The 22,047-nt window shown below is 44.6% G+C and overlaps 1 protein-coding gene across 1 annotated transcript in view; it reads right to left on the bottom strand.

Annotated features, from left to right (window-relative positions):
* Nucleotides 1-528: 528 nt before the first annotated feature.
* Nucleotides 529-22,047, bottom strand: part of grin2ba (glutamate receptor, ionotropic, N-methyl D-aspartate 2B-a) — a gene marked incomplete at both ends in the record, with an annotated part of 111,217 nt that continues 89,698 nt past the window's right edge. The window contains 10 exon segments of the mRNA XM_080043641.1: nucleotides 529-2,790; nucleotides 7,337-7,575; nucleotides 11,444-11,631; nucleotides 12,046-12,206; nucleotides 12,335-12,564; nucleotides 15,273-15,398; nucleotides 16,383-16,536; nucleotides 20,254-20,425; nucleotides 21,409-21,509; nucleotides 21,511-21,618. Coding sequence (XP_079899767.1) covers nucleotides 529-2,790; nucleotides 7,337-7,575; nucleotides 11,444-11,631; nucleotides 12,046-12,206; nucleotides 12,335-12,564; nucleotides 15,273-15,398; nucleotides 16,383-16,536; nucleotides 20,254-20,425; nucleotides 21,409-21,509; nucleotides 21,511-21,618 — 3,741 coding nt within the window.

Raw genomic sequence — 22,047 nt, 5'->3', positions numbered from 1 at the left:
GCTCCTCTCCCCGCTCTCACAGTCCCTTCTCATAAGCGCTCAGCGGGAGCCATCAAATCATACCAGGCTCACATGTCCAATGTCGGACTACGATGAGGTGTCGCCTCTTTGCGATAATAACCAAGTACATTGACTTCTGCCTCAGCTGTGATGAAATGACAGACTTGGAGATAAGTGTATTTGTGATGTTGAGCGGAATGTCTATTGACTGTGTGTTTTAGGACATAAAAGTAGAGTAGCTTTGGCCATTTCTGAGAGAGGATTAACATACCACAACTCCCCCCAGTGTGTCCTGATTTTATTACCCAGATTTACCTGCAAAAATCAAACAAATGTTGACTAGGCCTTACATCACAGACAATTAGAGTCTTTTTCTCCTTTAGCTCTCTCCTCTTTTAGCTCATTGTGGTGTCCCAATATGGGCTAGCGTTGCAGTGTGTGGACAGTGTCTTTAAAATCATCCCTGATCTCCCAACACTACATGCCTCTACTCCTCTTACATCCTCCTCCTCCTCCCCCCTTTCTCTCTCACACGTCCGACTCAATGCTGGAGAGTTTCTCGTAGACATGGCCATTGCTTCCATTGAAGGGCCGCTGGGGGCCGACCCCCAGCATGGAGCCGTGGTGGTTCATACCACCCATGCTGAGCTCCTTGGGGAACCGGGGGGCCACGTTGGACATCACCCCGGCCGTGGCAGATGCCGGCAGATAGGACGCCGTGCTCATCTGGCTCCTGAAGTCACTTCGGCTGTTTTTGGCAACTTGTTGCTGCTGCTGCTGCTGTTGCTTTTTCATATAATATTGTTTGGCTCCGTGCATCAGACACTGGTCGTCGCCAAAGGTTGGTATAAAGGGGTTTTGGTTGACCCGGTCCGGGTAAAGAGATTTGGATAAAGAGAACCCTCCACCGCCTCCCCCTTCCATCAGAGACCTGTCCCTGTCTCTCTCTCCGATGGAACGGCGGTGGAGGCCGTCGCCGGCTCTGAAAAGGCCAAATGGCGAGCCGGGACCTTTCCGGCTCTCGCCACCGTAAAACAACGGGTCTCTGTCTCTGTCTCTTTCTCTTTCCCTCTCCGAGCCCCCGTGACGCTCGAATATGTGTGCGAAGGGGCTGGTGCCCTCCATATAGCGTTCTTTCTCCTTCAAACTAACGCTCCTGGGTGGGGGCAGCATCCCACCCATTCCCGCACCGCTCATCCCTCCACCTCCACCCAGACCCCCGATCAAACTCCCCATCCCGCCCGACTCTTCCTTTTGAAGGTCCACGAATGCGTCGTATGAGTGCTGCCGCCTCAGCGGTTTGCCAAATCCCCCACCCTTTCTCCTCTGCTGACCCTGAGCTTGCGACTGAGGACCTGCTCCTCCCCCACCACCAGCTTTCCCTCCCCCCATCTGTTCCAAGAGGTGGTTGTTGTCTTCGCTGATATCGTAGAGGTTCCCTGTCTTTTTACAGCCCTCGCAGCGCATGCAGGTCGCAGAGCTAGGGCGGCTGTTTCCTCCGCCTCCCGATGACCCGCAGCCATACCCGCCACCTCCGTGCATGGACATCTGCTTGCCCCCTCCCCCGCTGGCCCGACAGTTCCTGCACTCCCACTCTCCACCCGCCAGTCCAGATCCCCCAACGCCCTTGGAATCTGACTTTTTGGGTTTGTTCTTAAGGAAATCATCCACTGGAACCAGGGAGGTGCAGGCCCCCACTCCTCCATCTCTACTCCCAGGGCCCTCTGTCAGGTCCACGTGTTCCCACTGAGGGACGCCCTCTTTGGGCCGAAACTGGTCCAAATAAAAATCCCTAACGCTCTCCTTTTCCCTGAAGAGATACGAGCTCCCATCATTGTTAACTCCTCCACCTCCTCTTTTCCGTTCGGGGGGCAAAAGTGGCGGGGAGGCAGAGCGGTGGCCGTGGTAATGGTGATGGCTGATGTGGTAGGGTTTCCTCCTGTAGCCCAGCTCGATCTCATCCAGCTCCCGTCTGGACTTGGCAGAGGCCGGCCTCTTTTTCAGGCTATCCCGGTATTGTTTACGCTTCTTGGCGCCCTCCAGGTTCCCATAAGTCACTGTGTGCGTGGAAATGTCTGAGACATCGTCTCGTATATTCCCCTCATCTTCTCCTCTCCCTCCACAGTAGTTATGCCCGGGGATGTACGTGGAACTGGAGGCCCCTCCCTTAAAAGAGAACTTCCCGTACAGGTCCGGCAGGCCTCCCTTGAAGCCCTGGCTCGCGGGGGGAGGCTGTCCGGACAGTAGGTCAAACTTGCTCATGTTCCTGTGGGTCAGTGCCGAACAGGGCTGGGTGCTGAAAATAGGGGCCACCCCTCCACCCAGACTGTCGCAGTCGAACATGCCACCTTCCAGAGAACTAGCACTGCCCAAACTATGGGGCCTGTTGGCAGGAGGTCCGCTGAGCCCTAGTGTTGAGCCATGGTGGTGCAGGTAGTGGTCCTGGTACAGATTGCTATCCTTCAGGTGGAGGTTACCAAACGTCCTCTCCACCTCACTGATGTAGTCACTGAACATGTTGTCTTCTGGTATGTACGGTGGCTTGCAGTCTGAGTGGCCCGCCAAGCTGCGCCGGTGTTCGGAGATGTCGTAAACAGAGGATTCGCGGCGGATGAAGTCCAGAGCACTGTGTGGTGAGCCGTTCACTCCCGACAAGGATGCCATGTTCTTGGCAGTGCGTAGGAGGCGCATGATGTTGGAATGGGTGTTGTTCATGGTGGCTGATGGGGAGTTCAAAGCTGAGCTGCTCTTCTCCTCTATCTGCACCCCGTGGATACAGCTCCAGATGCCCTGCGTTAGGGAAATACAGACAAGAGACAACGTCAAAAGGGGAACATTTGGAGAAAATAAAAATCGCACCTTGCTTTATAACCTACTTGACCTAATTGAGTGCAGCTCTTTCTGCTGATGACGTCAAAACCTTGCTCAATAAATACAGTATAAATGATTTAAAGTCACCTTTTATGCAAAATGTTCCTTTTAAGGTTTTACATTAGAAGTATGAGAAAAACAACTTATGTTCCAAAACCCCAGTCAGATTTTTTCTAGTAGAAACCCAAATTACAATTTTTGAACCTGAAAATTAGCATAATATGTGACCTTTAAAAACAAATGTATATGTTACATTTCATGGACATTAAAATGGTATGGGATAAAGTGAGACAATGCAAGTGAGTGAGCATACGTATGGAGATTCAGAGAGACTAGTGTAGCTGCATGGTGGTTGATTTATAAAAGCAAAAGGGCTGTGAAACACCCTGGGTCCCAATGGTCAATAACTTTAATCATTGTCATTAGAAATCAGCTGCACAATATCCTCCAGCAATTATTAAACACCTCAGTCTGACGACCCCTCAACTCCACAGGCCATGGCGCTATTCCCTCTGAAGGGAAAGACCAAGCCAAAATGACAGTGGCTGGGCATTACAGTGACATAAAGATAAACTGCTCCATTTGCATTCAGTGATGTACGATACAATACTCGGTTAAGAATGGATGTACGGCAGGAGAGCAAACCAGCCGTTACAAATAGGGATGGTCAAGGATCCGATCAATTCCAAACGAGAAATGATTTTATCCAGTTTTTCTGGACGCATGTAGATTACTGTGAATATAAAGGGAATGCTTTGGCCACTGTTAAAGATTGGAGCTCGGCTGACCTCCATCCATGCTGAGGTCAGGACTCTGCCAAGAGGTTAAAGTTCAGCCGGGTATCAAATGTTCTCTGTTGGTAGGATATGCCTCTTCCTAACTGCCTCCTTTTATCCACTAATAAGACTTATTGACCCTCAGTACTCCTTTCACTGGCCATTTGTTTCTGGTGGTTAATCAGCTACATAGACGGTTCCTGCATTGCAGCAAAGACGGACTTATAACGGTTTTAGAGATATTGTTGTCACTTCTTTCTATTTCACAGTCTGTTAACATCCAAGTATGTACAGTTTGATAGCGTGGCTAAAAGCAGGAGAAGCTAACGTAAATATTAGTCTTATTTATCTTCATGTAAGTCTATCTTAATGTGAAGCTTGTAATGCATGTGATTTTAAGGCAACATTACCGGCAACAGCAAAATAATATTAAAAATAATTTAAAAAATATATATATAATTTTTTTCAAATTGATTTTGGCAAATTATTAATCGATTTAAAATAGCAGGAGATAGGAATTGTGATTTTTACATGAATCGATTTTTTTCACCACCCTTACTTTAGAGTATTTAAGAAATATGGAATTTTGATCTTGAAGAGGATACTATACAAATGTACAATTTATATACCCACCTGCGTGATATACAAGGTTATTTTGTACAGAGTATTATCTTTCAATGTCTATCTTGTCCTTCTCGGTCTCATCTGTGCTTCTTCTTCCATATGCCTGTTTGTATCATTTGTCATCACTTCATGTCTTCTGTTTTTATTTCTTTATTGTCCTGATAACAGCCCACCTACTGCTTAACCTGTCCATCTTTCATCCATGACTTTATCTCATCTTTATAGCTAAAAGTTCCAGAATCATCCACGTTAACTTGAGGATGATTCCGTAATGTTTTTTTTTTGTTTTTTTTTTGCGTTTTTTTTATGCTAACACCCATGAGGAAACAGCCTCAACAGGGAAGAACAAGTTAATACTGTAGTGTCTCAAATCTCGGACATTGAACAAAATGATTTGCTGCATCGTATTTGGCAACACATTTTGTCTACTCCACATTTCCCTAATAATGTTAACAGTTGGCAGATTGCTGCCGGCCCAGTGCTACAGTAGCTGATTATTTGGGCAGGATGTGTGAATAGCAAACACACAGTGGCCCTGAGGGTTCCTAAAAAAAGTTAAATTCACAAGGGGATCACAGCAAAATCTTTAAGTGATTACACTGGTACAGAGAGGCAAGAAATAAGCAGCTGCCCCCCTATGAAACATTGCATAAAGATTGTCTACTGTACACGAAGCAGCTTATAATTTAATACTGGCTGTGTGTGTGTGGTGTAAGTATATCGTGCTAAATGCAAATTAACTTAGCCATGAAGTGATGTGAGGGCTGTGCAAAGAGGAGTGATTAAACCTATAATACATTTACTGTTCTGAAGTCATTAGAGGCTTTTTTATATCGATATAATTAATTTGTCTCAGTGTTGCAGGTGGCACCCGGAGGAGCAGGTAGCCGGGGGAAAGGCGCTACTGAGCCCCCTCAAAGGGAGGGAACGCTAACCGACTGTGAAGCCGTGACTGAAACCACGTGACTCACGCCAACCGTGACAGATGTCTCATTTTTTACACTGTCAAGCTTAAATGTTAATTGCAGCAATAACAATAAAGTTTATTGGATTATGCTGTGAAATTAAAAAAGCGGAATCAATCTGAGTGGCAGTCAGAGCACAGGGAGAGAGAATGGAATGGTCGAGAATGGAGAGAAAACATTCCAGTAAATGAAAAGGAGACAATGTGAGGCTGTGGCGGAGGATTGTGAGAAAGATAATAAATTGTAATATCCATTGTTGTTGGTTCGCAATGCGAGAGCTATGCACTACATATGCAAATGAGCACTCTACATGAATATTTCCTCCTTGAATATGTGAATGTGCGGCATCATCTGGCTGTACTGTTGGACACACAGCATTCATTAATGCTGTCACATTGTAGCAAAGACAGAGGTAATTTCTGTAAATGAGAGGAATCACTGAATGTTACACAAAGCCTAATTGACTTCAGATCCAGTTCGCATACATATGATAATGATGTTATAATGGAGAACAACACCAAGCAGCCTGTCTTTGGAAATGAGAAGTCAACTGACATTTCAGCAACTGGTATTTCATGCTCTTGCAACACAAACAGATGCGGACGGGGACACACACACAAGCATAAACAAGGCGACAGCAACAACGTTAAATTAACACCATACAAAATAATCAAAGTTGGGCACTGGAGCGTAATATTGGAGCAGAGAGGGGAAAATGTAATGTTTTTTTTTCCCTCTCTTGTAGCCTTGCTTTCTTGGCACACACAGCCGCGGCACCACAGCAGCATATCAAATGGAGGCAGAGGGCAGCAACAGTGTGGGGCTCTGCGCTGTAAATTAGCCACGTGGTTTAGCCTGCAGCGGTTCACCTTCAGAGGCACAGTGAATTACACCGAAGCCATGTCAAAACAATTGGAATGCAAATCAAATAGCTTGGGGGTGGAGTGACTTTGGTCCCCGGAGATCCAGCAATCTACCCTCTCCGGTTATGTGGCTGATTTTTGTTGAGTGAAATATTGATTTTGGCTCAACATTTTGTAAATATTTACCGCATGGACGTCAGAAAGGCCCCAGCCTGGTTCGGTTATGCTAACTTTTTTAGCTTCTCTAGAGTCTGGAAGAGTAATGCACATTCATTTCAGATGGAGGGATGGAAAAAAAAGTCATCGCGACTTTACAGACAAGGATGGGTTAGTGTCATGTTGGTAAACTGAAGAATTATAACGCATTTAGATGTTTTTTTCATAGTAGACCATTTTGGTGAGAAAATGTGCAACTTATTGACATTGGCTACCCTATCATGCTAGCATTCCTCTCTGATCCCTGACCATCGGTCCCTTCATCACTCCTTTTAAGGTGGAGTCAGGGATTCTTAAGAAGGTTTGCTGTCAAAATCACTTTTGGTCAAAATCAGAATCCGCTTACGTACATACTGTGTGTGCGTTTAAAAAAAATAAAGTGTAAATACACAGCTCAGGCTCTGTAAATGGGCATTTTGGTCGCTACAGTGCGGCCCCTTTATTTACATATCCTTTGTTTACATACCAGTGTACAGAGTTTAGGCTGTGTATTCACATTGGATTTTTTTGTACGAATGTGGTCATCTTCTTTTCAAAGTTACACGGTCTCATTATAAACGTTCTAGATGTTCTGCATTTGTAAGTGGAAAACATAGTGTAATAGTTTAGCAAAGTTGGCTGGAAGTTGCCGTTTATTTATAAGCCACTGCAAAATTTGGAAAGTGCGCCACAGCCAGGTAGCAAAGTGTGATACTACTGGGCATCTGCTCGAAGTTATGGCATGGCAAGATATGGGTCAGCTTCAGTGTGCTGGCTTTGAATAGAATTACTGGCAATCTGAATATGACAATCAGTATATTTGTGAAAAAGAGCCAACCTTTGCATTGCTGATCAATATTTCAAAGTTTCAGAGTAATCTGAGTAATCTCCAACAGTGAGTAAATATGTTACAAACCATATAAATGGATGATTAATGATCACCCATGAATCATTAACTAATCCTGACATTTCCAGTAGCCGCTTTAAGGCTGAGCAAAAAAACTCCTGTCTGTCTGCCCGTTCTCCCGTCGCCCTGTCTCACCCTGCTGATGGAGAAGACGAAGCCTGGCTGTCCGGTGCAGGTGCCCATGAAGCAGAAGCGCAGTTGCCAGTAGAACCAGTGTTCACAGATGAAGGTGATGAGCGACAGAGCCATGGCGGCGCCCAGCATGTAGAAGACGCCCGCCATGTTGTCCACGTCCAGCTGGCTGCTCATCACCTCGTTCTTCTCGTGGTGGCAGATCCCCGTCAGCCACAGGGACTCCAGCTCCTCCATCTCACCTGGATGGAGGGAATGGAGAGACACACAGGAGGAGGACAGGAGGAATGGAGGGAGAGAAACAGATGGTGGGAAGGAAAGGAAGGAAGTAGAATGGAGGGGGGAGATAAACGGATGGACAGAGGAAGAGAAGCAGACGAGACAGAGAACGTGGGGTGTTTTGGTAATTCGTAGGGGAATTGAAATAAAGAAAACGGCAAGAACAAAAAGTGAAAAGGAATGTAAAATATAACGGGGGGAGAGGGGAGGGATATGATGTAATAATAACAGGATGGGTATTGGAGGGCACGAGGGATGGAGGGATGATGCAACAGCAGAGGAGAGGAGTGAGTTAGAAGTGAAATGCAGCCTTACATCTTGCAGTGCACTTCTTTGGATACAGTAAAAGAGTAAAACACAAGCCATTGGTCACATGGTAATTAAACTGATCTCTTTGCACTCATCTCTGCAAATACCTGTGTGTAATTGTTTACCACACAATGTGCAGAGGCTTTGGGGTCAGCATGTGCATGCACTTATGCAAATTGTAAAGTGATTGCATATGTATGAATATGCATGTGTGTGTGTGTGTGTGTCTGTGTGTGTGTGTGTGTGTGTGTGTGTGTGTGTGTGTGCGTGTGTGTGTGTGTGTGTGTGTGCACATGCGTGTGTGTGTGTGTGTGTGTCTGATGCTGGTCTCTGAGCTTCTGGTCTCTTTTGTGGGTCACCTTCTGTTTCATCACGAGCTGCTCTCTATCAAAGCCGACTGTGGCAGGACAGGCGTCGCTTAATTAATCATACATTCAGCCCATGTCGCCGCACGTCAGCACCACTCTTGCACCGAGGCACTGGCCACCCTCTGAGCATCAGCAAGAAGCTCCGCAGCATATAAAGCTCAGGGGGAGGCAAGCACACACACACACACACACACACACACACACACACACACACACACACACACACACACACACACACACACACACACACACACACACACACACACACACACACAAGCAATAACAAAAGGCGCATTCCTACAGCAGCCACTGCTTATAGCCGTTGAGAAACTGAACTGCAACCATTTTACGGCTGTTCTGATGTAACAGTGGCCCATAACACTTGGAACCACATATTAACACAATGGCTTCAGATTATTTTTGAAGTGAAGATTAACTCAGGAAGTGTTGGGCTGAGCTGGAAGCGGAAAGTAAGAGCAGGCATAGTGAGGGGATGCAACAATTGTCGCTGACTGGATTCAAATCCAGGTCATCACAGTTGCACACTTTGTGCGCTCTGGGCTTTATGGCATTACAAGGTTCAAGGTTCAAGGTTCAAGGTTTTTATTAAATGTCCCACGAGGGCAAATTTGTGTACGGCTGCCTTTTTGAAGTAAAGATTTGTTTTTAGCAGCTTGACAGTGATAATTAAGTTACGCAGTGGGATTATTATCAAACTAAGAATGTTCCTGGAACAACAATAATAATGTTGTAGACTAATGACTTCACACACTCCGTATACCTTTTTCACAAATACAAAAACATTGTCTCACCTATATTACAAATGCAATTATGCCTTTTTCACAGCAGGCATCTTAACTCACGCTTTCATCTCTGTTGTTAGCTCATACTTTGTATTCCTTGTTGTCTTATTTCCCTTTTATTTAAAAAATGGTCATTGACACCTTGTATCTCCGACAAGATCCATATATTTGATAGGTTTTAAGGGAGCAAAGGTCTTTGGACTCAACATGTACTGTACTTTGAATGACTTCAAAACTTCCCATCCAACAGCCTGTCAGGAGGAAAACACCAATCAAAACTGCTGTTCCTTCTTCACGACAGCTGTGATATATATATATTTTGCTCAGACGTGCATCCAACCACTCATACTCCCTCCCAGCCTTGATACCAGGCCACTGGGCTCTTTCTAGGCCACCAGGAGGGGAGTGGATGGTGAGGCGTGGCAAAGTGACATTGGAATCCTGAGAGGGGCGAGACAGGGCCGTTCGCTTCCTGCAAAAATGCCTTTGGAGTCGCACAGGGGGATGTTTCAGTGAGCCGACCCATATTCAAAAACACACACGCTCATACACATTCATACAACACACACACACACACGAAAAAGCCTTACGTACAGTATACATTTGACATCTTTCTTTGTATGTTCATCAAGCCTCTAATAAAGTCAGAAACAATACACACACAACACTGTTGAATTGCATATAGGCTGATAAAAATAAACCTGTGTCATAAATAGTCAGACTCGCTACACCACTCTCTCTTTATCTCTATTACACACACACTTCTCTCGCTAACACACATAGGCTCTCTCATTTTCAGAGGCCTGACCCATATTCACATGTGCGCGCACACACACGGACATTCACACACAACCCCATCATGCACCAGGAGCTATGCTGGCACTCCTAACTGGGACGCACTATAGTGGGCCCCCGAGGGCCCTTGGTTCAGGACGCTCACAACAAGCTGGACCGTACCCAAATGAACTAGCTACAACACACACACACACACACACACACACACACACACACACACACACCAAACCTCCATCACATCTTCCTCTCTGAATTGAGCTGTATATCAGAACAGGACATAGTGAAATTAGAGTGTTAAAGTCGATAAACACAGTGAGCAGAGCCATTGTCTGTGACATTTTGACTTGTTTATGATGGAGACTTTTTGCTCAAAACCATAAAGCATAAACTATAGGGGTTAGGAATGGACCATTTTGAACAGGTTTCATTTCATTCCCTGCTCGCTCTGAGACTCATTAACGCTCTGGCTTGGGCTGACAGGAATGAAGTGTTTGAGAAGAGCAAGCCGTGGAGAGCTTGGACAGTCTCCCATAAAGGGCGAGTGTGATAATAAAGCATCCGACCCCTGCGGTGGAGCTCAATCTTCACTTTTTTTCCTAGCAGCACTGTCTTACCTTTTAGGGCTCTTCTTGATATACATATGGGCCAATTAATCAGCATAGCATTCCTTAGAATAACTATTTTCTCCTTCAGTCTACCAGTACTTAGCCTGAACAAACAGGAGTGAGTGAAAACCCAAAATTGTACCGTCTGCATATTTTTAACCTGAGTTTACAATAGAGAAAATTATGTATTTTACACCAATGTAGATGAGAAGTAAAAACTTGGCCACTAGTATTTCTCCCTGCAGCACAGCCCGAGGCAGGATTTGTTTAGAGCATATTGGTGGGTAAATCAAGCACCTGGAATAAGCTCCTAAAGGAGAATTCAGGTTTCTTACAACTTTGATCTTATTTTCTCAGATTTTACCATTTTTTCAACTGGTTATTGTTCCGTGGCGGTAACCAAGGTTAGCGCTGAGATCTGGGCAACATTGCTAGAAAAAAGTCAGAAGTTTTTGCGGGAAATGGACAAAGACCATTGGTCAAACTGTCGGTTGTGCAGATCCATCACAGTTTTCAGGATTTCCTTGTTCAACTTTGACCAGTATATACTGTAGTCCATACTTCATTTGCAATGATGGATTTTTAACAAAATAAAACATAGCTATGTTGCCATGTTCCCAGATTGCAGCAGTTAACATGAGCGAGTGCACTATTATACAGATCGTTAAAAACGTTGGCCAAAGTCATTAAAATAAGGCTGCATTTCAAATTACCGGGGCTCATCCTTTAATGTTTGCTTCAAGGCCGTCAATCAAAAGTTAAGTCTTTTTTCCTTTGCTGGTAGAGTATGGCGTTATCTCTGTGACTATCTTTGAGTAATTAAATAAACACCTCATCCCATCAGCGCCTCTGTGCCGTACGCATGACAGAGCCTCTGTTTGGCTGAGAGCATTAAAGCGAGCAGGAAATGGCTGAATCAAACAGAGGGAGCAGAACAGCATGCTGCCTCACCGTCTCCAAAGAGCCCCAGGATGGCCAGGTCCACGTGTCTCTTCCATAGCGACTCCTTCTGGATGGCGATGCCGTAACCCGTGGTGGCAAAGATGTAGCCGCTGCCGATGGTCACCAGCTTACAGCCCTCGTCCCGGCCCGCCATGTAATTTAGCACGGCCGCGTCATAAATGAAGGCGTCTAGTTTGCTAATGAAACAGAAAGAGAGAGAGAGAGAGAGATAGGTTACAATTAATTAGCTCTTAGGAGTCAGACATCACAGCTACAACATTCCAATTAACCTGCTAAATAGCGCTAAGCTGCTGATAAGTGTAATAGACTTCCACTTGGTTTGCCAAAGGCTGGAGCTGGCACACAGGCTGGCGAAAAATGCACATTTGATGAAAACTGAAGAGGGGGAGTGGAAGTATAATTAGAGGTATTCAGCACTGTTATGTTTACATGAAGGCGAGCAGGAAAGACATAGCTTGGGGCGTTAGCATTGATTAAGCATTGATCCCCACAATGTACAATATCTATTACAATGTGTTTAGCTTGGACTGTAATTGTTAATTTGGTTTTACAGTGGGACTTAAGTAGCACCATAGCATGCAGTCTCTCACCCGGCCTTGAGGCTCGCCAGAGCTTCGTTGACGTTTTTCTGATGGAACTTTATCATGTAGCTGTGCATTTCTGGATAGTTGTTCCTGATGTTTCTCTCTGTACTCCCGTTGGGGACCGTGCCAAAGCGAAAGGGTGGTGAGTAGTCGTAGGGACTCTGGAACTAGACATTGAAAGGACGGAAAATAGAGAGAGAGGCGTGTAAAACACCTGCTTTACAAATGAATGTCACAGATGAGAATCAGAGGGATAAGAGAAGAGTGGTACATACATTGAAAACCTCCACCTTACCTTTTTGTCTGAGAGACCAGTGACCTGGTCCACATACTCCTCCTGGATCATGAAGGCAGCCAGGTTGGCAGTGTAGGAGGCCAGGAAGATGACAGCGAAGAAGGCCCACACTGACACCATGATCTTACTGGTTGTGCCTTTGGGGTTCTGCACCGGCACAGAGTTGTTAAAGACCAGACCCCACAGCAGCCAGATGGCCTTACCGATGGTGAAGGAAGGACCGTGAGGCTCTGAAAGAAACACAGCCGCGGTTAAAGAACACTTGACGGACCAGTCTTTGTTGTCTAAACCAGTGATTGGGACACAGTTGGTCTCTTTAACTGTTGGGTCTCAAGCTGAGCAGAGGTTTTGTACCTTAACTGATGACATTCCTCTCTGCCTTGGCTATACTTTGTGTTGAGTGCTAATTAGAAAATGTTAGCGGTCTAACCTGCTTAACATCAGCAAGTTTAAGTTTAGTTACATTTATTTTGGTCATATTCTGACTTAGACAATATACCTAGTCAATACATCAAGTAAATACACATTAAGTTAATGCTTTTTTTAATCATACAAAAAACACACACATTATATAAGTAGGCATTTTTTTTCTACCCTAACACCCCAAACACATTTCATATACAGTCTGGTGTTCATACTTTGGCATGTATTTCATTGTTAGCGTGGTCTTTGTTGCCATGCTAGCGTGAGCATTTAGTATACCATGGGAATGTACCAGATATATTATTTTATTTTCTGTATGAGCTAGGAAGTGTGTTCAAATCATCCATGAGCTGGAAGCAGTCTGGTCCGTTCCAGCCATTTTTATGTGATTAGCAGTTGTTTCATAACGTTTGTGTGGGCATGTGTGAGTGTGTGAGATAGAGAAAGTGCAAGCGTGTAGGAGTGCATTGTTTTGTTGGAGCTTTTGGTCTTCGGGCTCTATCGAGCCAAATATCTCCTTTGCGAAGTTTGCAGGAAAAGTTGGTCAAATGACTCAGGGCATTACAAATCTGCAGTCATGCCATTGATACATTATCACGTCGAGATCCTTTGAGTCCAAACTTCGATCTGCACTTTTCATGATAGCAAACTCCCACAGCGCTACAAGCAGATAAAACAAGGAGGCACACAGAAGAGAGTAAAGCTTTGGGGAGGAGTACATCGTCTCCAGAACATGAAGGATGAGAGGAAAGAAGAAGAAAAAAAAGTAATTCTCTATATATAGCCACATCAGAGATAAGAGTTGTGGGAAGACATTGATTTTTTTGTTTGTTTCACATCTTTTTTGATCGGGGAGATCTGACACAGAAGGCGCCCCTTGCTGTCAGAGTTGTACACGTGATTTTTTGGGAAACATGGAAATAAATGCAATTGTCCAGAAGTGATGAACAGCACTATCCAATCCATGCACAGAAATACACCTGTAAAGGATCGAAAAGAGAGAGGAGGAGGAGGCGGAGGAGTAAGAGGAGAATGATATCATTGGGTCAGTGAGGACGGCTAGTCTATATGTGGAGGCGGACCGCAGTGTGTTTGTATGTCTGTCAGTCTTTTGCACAGCGAAAGACAACTCGTACAACAAGATATCTCTGCTGGTACTGTTATAGAGAGAAAGCATTAACCTGGAAAGCAGTGTTTGCTTGTTTTGTGCAAATGACTGGTTAGAGCCTCATTCATTGAACACTCAAGGACCAAATTGCCCGCCCGCCATTGTCCACATACAATTATTTGATGTTTTCATCCCTCCCAGAGTGTTGATATCCTGTGGATTGAGAGCACTTTCAAGCCACAATTCAATCAGCAGATTGTTTGCTTCTTCGCCCAAATTACCGTACTGCTTTCATTCCGCTGGTGGTAGTCTCACATCCAGGACATTCGAGTTGGCTGCTAAACATGCCCCCATTCAGACGCTATTGAGAAAAACTATCAGAGACCGAGAGAATGGCAGGAATCCAAACCCAACAGGCAACCAAACACTTGCAGAGTGCAGGAGCGTACGTGTATCACCCACCAACAATCAGGTTGAGTATTTCATTCAGTAATTCATCAATGCAAATGGTGAAAAGTAGCCTGTGAAAAAGGTGAAGCCACAAGAAAGACGAAGTATTATGCCAGGTGTCTGTTTTGACAAATAACTAATAATTTGCTCAACTAAATAGGTTTTTTTCTATTTCTATTACACTAATGATGATCTAATAATGTAATATATAATCATATATCAGTCAAAGGGGCCTGAGTACATTTTGCTGAATATTGTACTTTAAGTAGGATGTTAAAGTAAGGACTTTTACTTGTAATGAAGTATTTTTAACTTAGTTTAGCTCTTCAATCACTGTATGGTCAGAAATTGTGTAGAGGAATTTGAGGTGGGTGTTTGGGGCCTTCAAAGCAAATGGTGTGTGGTTTTTGTTAGATATTCTTAAAGCCAATGCACCTCGTTCTTTAAATCAGTGTTGATTGTTTTTCAGTTTTAATAACCATGACCTGCCTCTGCTCCAATTGAAGTTGCGTTGGCAGTGAAGAGTTTGCAAATGCACTCACTGTAAATGCTTTGTTGTCGCTTAGTGTAACGCGATTGGGTGGCAGTTAAAGTTCCTGTGCTGAAAAGTCTCAACTTTAATTCCAAAGTACGATACATTACTTTGAGCATATGACGCAGAGGTGTAATTTCACTGATAAATTCAACTCGAGCGTGCCCTCCCATCTGCTGCGTTATGTGCGTAAAAGAGTGAGAGAGGCTGTGCGGAAGCCAGACTGGAAGAGAAAATGTCTGCATTCATTTTCATCCCCATCCTCGAGTGTAGTTTGCCCCCCCCCCCCCCCCCCCCCCCACGCCCCAAACAGGTACCACTGCTGTATTTGCATGTGTCTAAGTGTGTGTGTGTGTGTGTGTGTGTGTGTGTGTGCGTGTGTGTGTGTTGTGTCTACGTGTGTGTTTTTCGTGCGTGTCTCTCACCTCTGCCGTCAGCCAGACAGCGGTTGTAGCCCACAGGGCTGAAGTACTCAAATATAAACACAGCCATTGCTGACACCAGCAACAGCATCACGAACATCATCACCCACACATCCGCACTGAAGGGCTCTGGAGGGAGAGACAGGGAAGAGGGAGAGATGAAGGGAGACCAGGGATTGAGGGAGCGAGTGTGGAAGGACAGAGATTAGGAAAAGAAGAGAAGAGAGAGAGGGGGAAAAAGAAGGTTGTCAAAAGGTAGACGGTCGGGTGGACACCAGGGACATCAGGGAAGGGAGTAAGAAGGGAGAGAAGTGCGAGGGCGGCACAGAGAATGAGAGGATGAAAAAAATGAAGCGAGAGAGGGAGAGTGCAAGAGAGATATGTAAATGAATAGCGGCAGATTGAGAAGAGGATGGAAGAGTCAGAGAAATTGAGTGGGAGTGGGAAATATAGAGGGCAAAGAGACAGGGAGAGAATAAATAAACAGTTAGCCATATCATTATGCACTCCAGTCACACAAATGCATTCAAACTCGGTTCGCATCACTAAGTGTGTCCACTACATCACTTGGAGAAAAATGGATGTCAACCTAAAGTGACCCGACATACATCAATTTAACACCTTCAGTCTGTGAGAAGAGCTGGTGAAAACACAGTTACATCAAAGGAAAACTCATTACGATGAATCTCTGAAACAAGTCTGGTGTCTTTGAGTCAAACTATCCGCCAGAAATCGTGGAATGTAGGTTTTGCATATTTGGAAACAAATAAAAGTACTGGTAGAAATGGGCGTGGCCTATACCACATGATGCAGCTCAATGTATATACGCAAAAAGGTGTTTGCCTCTCTAAAGGCAGCCCTTTTGGTGAACATGGAACATTTTCTTCATTTGACTAGACCCCCCCCCCCCCCTCCTCCCCCACCGCACTACCTACAGTGTAACTTTTACCGTTGCAGCATGGTTTGCAGAATTGTGCAGTATATTATAATAACTAGACCTGAAATCAGGTAAGCCTACGGAGATTGGTTTTATGTAACAGCCTCATGACTGCAATGATAAATCAAAGAATACTTCGAACCCATGGCCATCAGATTCATCCTTCAGCTACTCACCTAGGAAGGCTGAGGGTGAAACGGTGCCATTGCTACGGGACACCATGACGCTTATGCCCGTCTCTATGAAGGGAACGGAAAAGTCGATGACCTCCGACCTCTCCTCGTTGATGGTCAAGGAGCCGACGGCCATGTGGGCGTTTTTTAACACCACCTGGTGGAACACAAAGACACAAGAAGCATCAATCAATCATCCAAGCCAGCCACTGATGATCTACTGAAGCATGGGACAATGTCCTCATACATCTACCTGAGGGGAGAGTTGTATAGCAACAACATATTAAAATAACAGAGTCAATCAAGACAGTTAAAAATAGCATGTAGTAAGAGACCGCATTAAAACACAGATCATTTGAAGGGGATTGTCCTGGGAGTCTTTCCAAAATGTGAGTGGTTCTTGTTAGAAAACTGATAGGGACAAAGTGGTCCCTAAGTTTTAAAAGGCCATTGTGCAAATGTTTTGCACAATGGCCCGAAAAATAGCTTTTTTTTTTTACAATGTCCCATTCCATTCCATAGTCCATCTTTTGCTGGATCTGTTGTTATTTCACCGGATGAATGAATAAATAGGACTGAGCCTCTTGGCAGGAATGTTTTCAGCAATCTAATAGATCAAGAGCAAAATATTGGGTTTTAGTGTCAGCCCTTAAAACCCAAGAGCAATAGTTCTGTCTAGACGCATCACTTTGCACTGATGTTTAGCAATCATAAAGAGAGAATCCATCACAGAGAGGGTCGTAAAGGCATTCTCTCCCACCCATCAATGTGCAATTCAGCAACAGGTTTGTTTCCGAGTGAGGTGGAAAACTGGCAGTGCCATCACAGTCGCCCCTGCTTTCTCCATTAACATGTGTATAGCATGGAGACGGAACCCAGGCACCTCGCTGTGTTCGCTGTCAAAGGGTGTTTTGGGGATTGTAGATGTGGAATGAAGCTTGACATACAGGTTGAGAGAAAGTGAAGGCATAAACAGAAATGTGGGGAAAGAACTAGAATGAGGCAAAGAAATACATGAGAGTGGAGACTTTCCGCTCACGGTGCTCGGAGTGGACACTCGTGATGTTCGCCGGGGGATGGAGAGAGAGGGGAAAAGAGACAGAGGTGGGAAGAAAGTGGGTTACCACAGTGGGTCATGGCTGCTTGAAATAGCCGCCCCAATGCCTCTCCGCCTCTCTACCTACCTCCCTCCCCAGCAGGGCCTATTGCACATGCACAGCTAGTATATTTATCCCCACATTTTTAGAGCCCTACAGCACCGGGGTAAAGTGGGACGAGACTGTCTCACTGAGTTAATAAGGAGTCTGTGTGTGAGTTTTGAGTCCAAGCTCCAGTATGTGCGTAAGTGTTGTGTGTGAATGTGAGTGTGAGTGTGAGTGTGAGTGTGAGTGTGAGTGTGCGTGTGCGTGTGCGTGTGCGTGTGTGTGTGTGTGTGTGTCTGCATGTGTGTGTGTATGTGCATGTGTGCATTTGAGTGAGTCATAAAGGGAAATAGACAGAGAAAGAGAAGGGAGCAAACCTTTGTTCTCTACCTGTGAAGTGGTCTTTTACAGGCAGGGAGAACATTACACATCTACTCTGCACATTATCTGCACTTTTTCAAAGTCTTTGTGTGCGTGTGTGTTCATTTGTAACTTTTCAATCTTGCTTGTTCTTCTCAGCATGAAAGTGCGGATGTGTGTGTCGGATGTAGTGTGTGTTAGTGCCTCAATGTGTGAAGGTCTCCCCTGGGAGGAGAGCGAGTCCATCCAGCAGCGCGCTCACTTCCTCTCCCTCCGCTCGCTCTCTCCATCTCCCTCCTACGACTTGTTCTCGACGTGTTATGAAAGTGACCCATGTGGGTGTTATTGAGGATGAGTGAGCGAGTATCTGCGTTTGTGTATGTGTTTTTTCAACTGGTATGTGTGTGTGTGCGTGTGTCCCTGCGTGCCAGTGTCTTTATGTGCTTCTGCTAGCGAGGCCAAACTCATGTAATGAAATGTATAGCAGCTAATATTTTAGATCAGGACTATTAAGGGCAGCGCAGGTCAATGCAGCCCAATGAAATCTGACACCAGCTGCCAGAATCAAGTTTGGACAAGATGTAGACCCTCTTTAATCGTTTGGAGATTGCTGTTCTTTTTTTTTCTCTTTTTGATATTTTGTCTTTCCAAGCTGTGGCATATTTGCGCAAAGGCCCTCAGGGATCTCGGTGACTGTTCAGGAGTGCGCTGAGGCACGTCCTGGTGTGTGTCTAGAGTCTAGATTTCGGTCCATTAAGTGTGTGAGACATACTGTAATTTTGGCTGTCTTCCAACTGGATTGGTTTATTTAGAAATAGAAGATATTGCAGGAATTTGGGTGAGACTTGCATCTGTATTTGTGTGTGTGTGTGTGTGTGTGTGTGTGTGTGTGTGTGTGTGTGTGTGTGTGTGTGTGTGTGTGTGTGTGTATGTGAGAGAGAGATAAATGAACACTACGGGTGTGTCGTCTCTGTGTCTATGTGTCTGCCATCATGCCTGTATTCTCTTATTTCTGCGATCATTCATGCAAAAGTGTCTCTGGTCTGCATGTGTGTCTGAGTGTGTGGAGGTGAGAAGGGGGCGGCACATTACAGTGCTTTTAGTCTGTGTTTATAACAGGTGAGCGCACTCCAGCCCAGTGCCCACTAAAGACACTGACTGACTCGCAGCATGACTTAGTGATAATGGCTCTTATGTAACGGATTGAACGAGTGAGTCCATTTCATGTCAGCTGAACAGCGGAAGTTTAACTCGCACACATATTCTTCAGGGTGACTTCCGATGGTTGTTGAAGTTTCTGTGTCCACCCACAGAAAGAGGGACGGAACTTGTCCTTAACCCCGTGACCTTAGGGCTGCTATCGATCTACCATCCTTCATTAACACATCTCCAAAGACAGACAGGAACAGTGCAGCCTGTTGTTAGAGGTTGAAGTAGATGAGAGATGACAACGACCTTACCTTGGGACCAATGTCCATTAGGGAAAGTTCAGAATTCAAAGTGAATTGTGTCAGCTGACTGAACTGCACACACCTGATGGCTGCGGCAGTTAGCCCCTCTGACGTTAGTGTTAGGCCTGTTGGGCAGAGCTCATAATTCAAGGTGTAAAAACACACTTCAAAGAGAAAAGGAAGCCTTCAGCCTGCAGCTCCTATGGAAGCTAAATATAGCACAGGCCGGGGTGAACACAGACTGGAACTCTGTCTCCCCTTTCATATTTTCTTCACCTTCACCTACACCTTGGCAGTATTTCAAAGCATCTCCATGCCATAAACTCTTGGCAGGTTTGATAAAAAATTAACAAGCAAAGCCCCGAATGCAGTGAGCACATGTTGATGGAAATGTACACATTGTTTTCTGGCTAGGAGAACATAGCATTATCTTATTTACACTGTCCAAGCACACCGGTATTAATTCTCAAATGTGCACTGCAGCTGCAAGACATAAATGCCTTTTATTTGCTTACGATACAAATCTATCTTACAAAAAAAAACATTTGGATACCTTGAAAGAAATATGTCGGACCATCTTTGGAAATTGAGTGACAAATGTGCAAATCGTGCATATGATAACTAAGTGACGGTGAAACAGGGAGGCATAACGGATAATAGTGGGGATTGCCAACATAAATATGTTGGCATTTGACTTCAAATAGGAAATCTGCCTGTTCTGTTTTCCCAAATTGTTTGCGTAATTATTTACAGACTGAATTAGAATCCAATGTCACTTTCAACTTCTGCACACAGGGTTGACTCCTCTGTGCACCAAAGCCTTTTTGTAATCTGGCCATTTTTATGGTTCAGACCTCAAACACAGTTTCTCTTTTCAGTGCTAAATATGCCAATGTCTTTGTGCAATGAACACTTCCTCACCTCTCCCACCATGCCGTTCCACGTTCCGTTGATCTTTTTGCCATGTTTTCCGTTGGTGACCAGGTAAAGGTCGTAGGTGAACTTGACATTCTTGGCGATTTTCTTCAGGATGTCGATGCAGAAACCCTTACAGCAACGCTTGATGTAGATCCCAGAATCCTTGGTCTCGTTCCTGCATTGACAGGTAAAACGGATCTTATTTAATCAAACGTGTACCCGCTGTTTTCACTGTAACAGTGATTTGGTGCGTCTGTCTGGCACTGTTGGCACAAACTAAGTGTGAACGGATTCTACCACTGGCTCTGTGCAGGTTTTTTCTTTTTCATTTTCTACTTTGGTCAGCTCTGCAGTCGGTGAATCTGTGAGCTACCGCCGCAGAAGGGGAAAACAAAACTCTATCTATGTGTGCTGCATGAGTAAAATCTGCCCAATGTCCTCATAGTTTACTTAAAGTTATTTTCATCTAGTTAACTGTGTGTTAAGTTCATATCAATTCATTAGTGAGTCAAAACAAAGGTGATTGAAAATATGACCGAATGATGAAAGTGGGTCATATTTTGGCTTGTATTTTCTGCTTTGCCCATACTATCAGAGTAACTGGTTTAACCTTCCTGCACTGCAGCGGAGAGTTCCCTTGTACTCGGGAGCATCGGACTCCGTAGTACTAAGTTCAGACCTGTGTGCTTTCCAGTACATCTGTTTTTCTATATACAGTCTATGATTTTTGTAAGACATGGTCCTAGGTCCCACATTTTCAAACTTGATTAAAAGGTCGTCCTGCACACTGTGTTTGCTGCCCTGTCTGAGTTCTCGATTTTCAGCATACAATCGAACGCAGCATACATGCCTGGGTGAGTGTTGTCCACTGTGCCAACACTGTAGCGATACAGTTCTCCTAACTTCTGGGTCACAATGGTGGATCAGAAGAACACACAGAGAAAATGTTGCACAGATAAGAACTGTCAAATCGACTGACTTCATACAGTCAATACTGTTTGGTTTAGAAAGAAAATCTAGTCCAGAAGCACCTGCCATTACTTTACATCCGCTGGAAACCACAAACGTAACTCAATACGGCAGACTACAGCTTAAAGAGACATGTGTCTTCCACTCTTGCGTCTTGTTATCGGACGTTACATCTGAGCTCTGACTCACAGTATTTTGATCTGTTTCCGGCAGGGCACGGTGTTCCTCATACAGGTCCCGCTGAGCGGATCCACGTCTTCCACAATGACGAACGGAGCCTCCTCTAGTGTCCACGATGGACAGGTGGTCGTCCTCCCTGGTTGCCGCTCCCCCATATAGTTCATAGCGAGGCCACACATGGTACTTCATGGAGAGGGAACCATTCTCCCATTTGCCCACCTGCAGGGACACAGAGCAACAACAACACATTCCGATTGCCTTAAAAAAGGCCTCACACATATTTTACTGCTTAATGCAATCACAGAGATGAATCATAGTTTAACATTGAATTATTTTGTGAGTCAGTCTAGACGAGTAGCTCATCAGCAGTGTGTGACTATAAAATACATCATGAAATTAATCACTGGTAGGATTAAAAGTTACAATGGTTCAACTTTTTAAAAAATAAATAAAATTAATAGAATACATTAATATTGTGTTATTTTTTCCATCCATTGAATGGACAAAATATATTTTTACGTGAGACACCACCCAATAGTCAAAATGTATATCAACATTGAGTTTATTTTTGGATAACAAATATCAATAACAGAGTTGGAATATCTAATTGCAACCTCTCGAATGTCCTGTTTCTCTTCTGGAAAAAAA

Source organism: Ammodytes marinus (genome assembly GCF_949987685.1).
Source record: "Ammodytes marinus genome assembly, chromosome: 16".
NCBI classification, from domain to species: Eukaryota; Metazoa; Chordata; class Actinopteri; order Uranoscopiformes; family Ammodytidae; genus Ammodytes; species Ammodytes marinus.
The sequence above is the reverse complement of the archived record's forward strand: the minus strand, read 5'-3'. Positions and strand labels throughout refer to the sequence as shown.